The 3468-nt window shown below is 53.7% G+C and overlaps 1 protein-coding gene across 1 annotated transcript; it reads left to right on the top strand.

Moving 5' to 3' along the window:
- The first annotated feature begins 742 nt into the window (after nucleotides 1-742).
- Nucleotides 743-2892, top strand: LOC136539719 (probable pectinesterase/pectinesterase inhibitor 13). Its single transcript, XM_066531696.1, has 2 exons — nucleotides 743-1908; nucleotides 2008-2892. The coding sequence occupies exons 1-2, from the start codon at nucleotides 852-854 to the stop codon at nucleotides 2736-2738; spliced, it is 1788 nt and encodes a 595-aa protein (XP_066387793.1). The 5' UTR covers nucleotides 743-851; the 3' UTR covers nucleotides 2739-2892.
- The last annotated feature ends 576 nt before the right edge of the window (nucleotides 2893-3468 follow it).

Genomic DNA, 3468 nt, shown 5'->3' with positions numbered 1-3468 from the left:
AAAAGGCAGGCATGAGCTTACATCATCTTACGCTTTGGAGGCAAGACATAGAAAACGATTGATGAAGATGAAAGAAGACTAATGCTTCAATCTGTTTTGGGTGGCTACACATCGTTAACCGAGAATCTACGAACACATAACACAACCCTAATTAAAAATAAGAAGTGAATCATATGCCCTCCATTTGAAATTTTAAGTCATTTTTAGCTTTGTCATAAGTCAAACGTCTCTAATTTTGACTTATAGAAAAATGCATAATAAACGTCTAAAATACCAAACTAGATTCATTAGATCACTGTAAATATAGTTCGATAGTGTGTTGTGTGATATTGTATATATTAATATATTTTCTCTATAGATTTGGTTAAAGTTAGATAAATTTTGGCTTAGGACAAATTTTAAAACGACTTACTATTTGAGACGAAAAAGTAATAATGGATAAAACTGAGCCTGCTACAAAACATAAGGATGAAACTGCTTATTCTCCTAGAATAACATTCTCTATAAATAAAAAAGTTCTCTCTCTGGCAGTATTTAATAAGTTTTTAAAAAAGAATAGGACAGAAAAGCCACGCCCGGTAGTAGAATCTTCCCGGCACAAATCCAACACAAGCCTCTTCCTGAGAACAAGGGTAAACCACAACTCTGTACCAAACAATCATCAGGCAATCCAAAACAAACTCTCCTCTTCCTAATCATAGCCACTTGGCGGTGTTGGTCGTTGGGCACGTTCGTTTCCATGCATATGTCCAACTGACGCCCCGTGCCGCGTCCCGCGTCGACGTCGTGCCCTCCGATCCGGATTTGGCTCGCGCGGCGGCGGCGGGCTCCGGTTGCGCGCGCCAACGCCAATGTCGTCGTCCGATGGCGGCCAGTCGCGCAATAGGCTCGTCGTCGGCGTCCTGTCGGCGTGCCTGCTCGTGGCCATGGTGATCGGGACGGTCGTGTTCTTCGTGAACGAGAGGGCCGGCTACGACTCGGAGAGCAAGCGCAACATGATCAAGACGATGCGCAGCGTGGAGCTCTTCTGCGCGCCCGCGGACTTCCAGGGCACGTGCCGCGACACGCTGGAGTCGGCGCTGTCGCGGACGGACCCGGCCGAGCACCCGCACGCCGCCGCGGCCGCCGCGATCACCGCCGTGGAGCGCGCGCTGGCGGAGGGGTTCAACCGCTCGTCGGTGCTGGACGCGGTGCGGCAGAGCAACGACACCCTGGTGTGGGAGGCCATCCACGACTGCCGTATGCTCCTGGAGGACTGCCGGGGCAACGTGGAGCGCGCGCTGTCCAGCATCGCGTGGCGCGGCGTGGACGGGCCCGCGCAGGACCTCCAGGCCTGGCTCAGCGCGGTGATCACGTTCCAGGGCTCCTGCGTTGACATGTTCCCCAAGGGGGAGGTCCGCGATGAGGTGAAGAGCACCATGGAGAAGGCGCGGGAGATCTCTAGCAACGCCCTCGCCATCATCAAGCAGGGCGCCGCACTGGCCTCCATGCTCGATCTCAACGGCGGCAGCCCCGACGACGTGAACGGCAAGGGCAGCAACCGTCAGCTGGAGGAAGAGGGGGAATCCACGTCGTCGTCGTCCGTCCCCACGTGGGTGCCCAACGAGGAGCGGAAGCTGCTCGGCGTCAAGGGCGGGCGGCGCAAGGCCGCGCTCACGCCCAACGTGACGGTGGCCAAGGACGGCAGCGGCGACTTCACCAACATCTCGGCCGCGCTGGACGCCATGCCGGATAAGTACAGCGGCAGGTACTTCATCTACGTAAAGGAAGGCGTGTACGACGAGACGGTGAACATCACTGGTAGGATGGCCAACATCACCATGTACGGCGACGGGTCCAAGAGGTCCATCGTGACGGGCAGCAAGAACATCGTGGACGGCATCAGGATGTGGAGAACCGCCACTTTTGGTATATATCATATAATCATTGGTTGATTGATTGAAGCACGACGCATGGGCATGGCATTGGCATGGATCATCCACCATAATATGCCTGCACTGCATGCAGCGGTGGACGGTGACAGTTTCATGGCGATGAAGCTGGGCATCCGGAACACGGCGGGTGTGGAGAAGCAGCAAGCGCTGGCGCTGCGGGTGAAGGGCGACAAGGCCATCTTCTTCAACTGCCGGATCGAGGGCAACCAGGACACGCTGTTCGCGCAGGCGTACCGGCAGTTCTACCGCAGCTGCTTCATCTCCGGCACCGTGGACTTCATCATGGGCGACGCCGCGGCCGTGTTCCAGCGCTGCCTGCTGCTGGTGCGGCAGCCGCGGCCGGGCCAGCCGGCCGTGGTCACCGCGCAGTCGCGGCGGGACCACCAGCAGACCACGGGCTTCGTCATCCACCGGAGCCAGATCGTCGCGGACGAGCAGCTCGCCAGCAGCAACAGCAACAAGTCCGCCGGGGCCGGGGCCTCGCCGGTCAAGGCGTACCTGGGCCGGCCGTGGAAGGAGTTCGCGAGGACGGTGGTGATGGAGTCCATCATCGACGGCTTCGTGCACGGCCAGGGGTACATGCCCTGGGAGGGCAAGGACGACCTGGGCACGGCCTTCTTCGGCGAGTTCAGGAACGCCGGCGACGGCGCCAACGTCACCGGGCGGAAGGAGATGCGGGGGTTCCACGTGATGGGCAAGGACAAGGCGCTGCAGTTCACAGTGGGCCACTTCTTGCACGGCGCGGACTGGATACCGGAGACCGGCACGCCGGTGAGCTTAGGCTTGTCCGGCGAGGAAGAGTAATTGTTGTGTGCGTAGACACGATGTGTGTGTGAATATAATCTGTATATATGTATGTGCAGCTGATCAAATACATCGTACGAGCTGAGCATCCGTGCATGTAAATGTGTGCGTATGCTTGGATTATAATCCCTAATGCATGTAGAAGGAACGGTAGTGTTCGTATCACCATACATGTAGAACTGGACGCAAGTATATTCGATCCAACTTTTGGGAGTCAAACTCTAAGTCACATGTGTTTCTAGTTTAGAACTTGTTTAGATGCACTCTGATCCACGTGAGTTGGAAAAGATTGAGGTTCTCGATCCATATATACTGATTGGGATGGAAGGGAGTGCATCCAAACAAGTCTCCCCGGACTTGAGGGTGTTGATTTTGAGATATGAATTTTTTTTAAAAGGAATTTTTATTCCGCCCTCTGCAAGAGCTTTGCACTTATTACAAAGATCCAACATCCAGCAGAAAAGAATCTCTAAAAAAGCAAGAGAGGTGAAGGATCTAAAAGTGCCAAATGGCAAACTAAGCACTAAGCCAATAAAAAGACCACCATTCATTTTTGACGAAAATCTCTATTGTCGTAGTCTCTAATAGTCGATATATATACCAGCTTCAAATTGGATTGGTTGGCCACCTTCTCAAGGATGGACCAAAGACGTATCCAAAAGATCATCCTAAAAATAAGCTGAGTTGGTTTTCTAAGCCTATATATCATCCGGTTTTTTGCTATCCTATG

This window comes from Miscanthus floridulus, chromosome 2 (assembly GCF_019320115.1).
Source record: "Miscanthus floridulus cultivar M001 chromosome 2, ASM1932011v1, whole genome shotgun sequence".
Lineage (NCBI taxonomy): Eukaryota > Viridiplantae > Streptophyta > Magnoliopsida > Poales > Poaceae > Miscanthus > Miscanthus floridulus.
The sequence above is the reverse complement of the archived record's forward strand: the minus strand, read 5'-3'. Positions and strand labels throughout refer to the sequence as shown.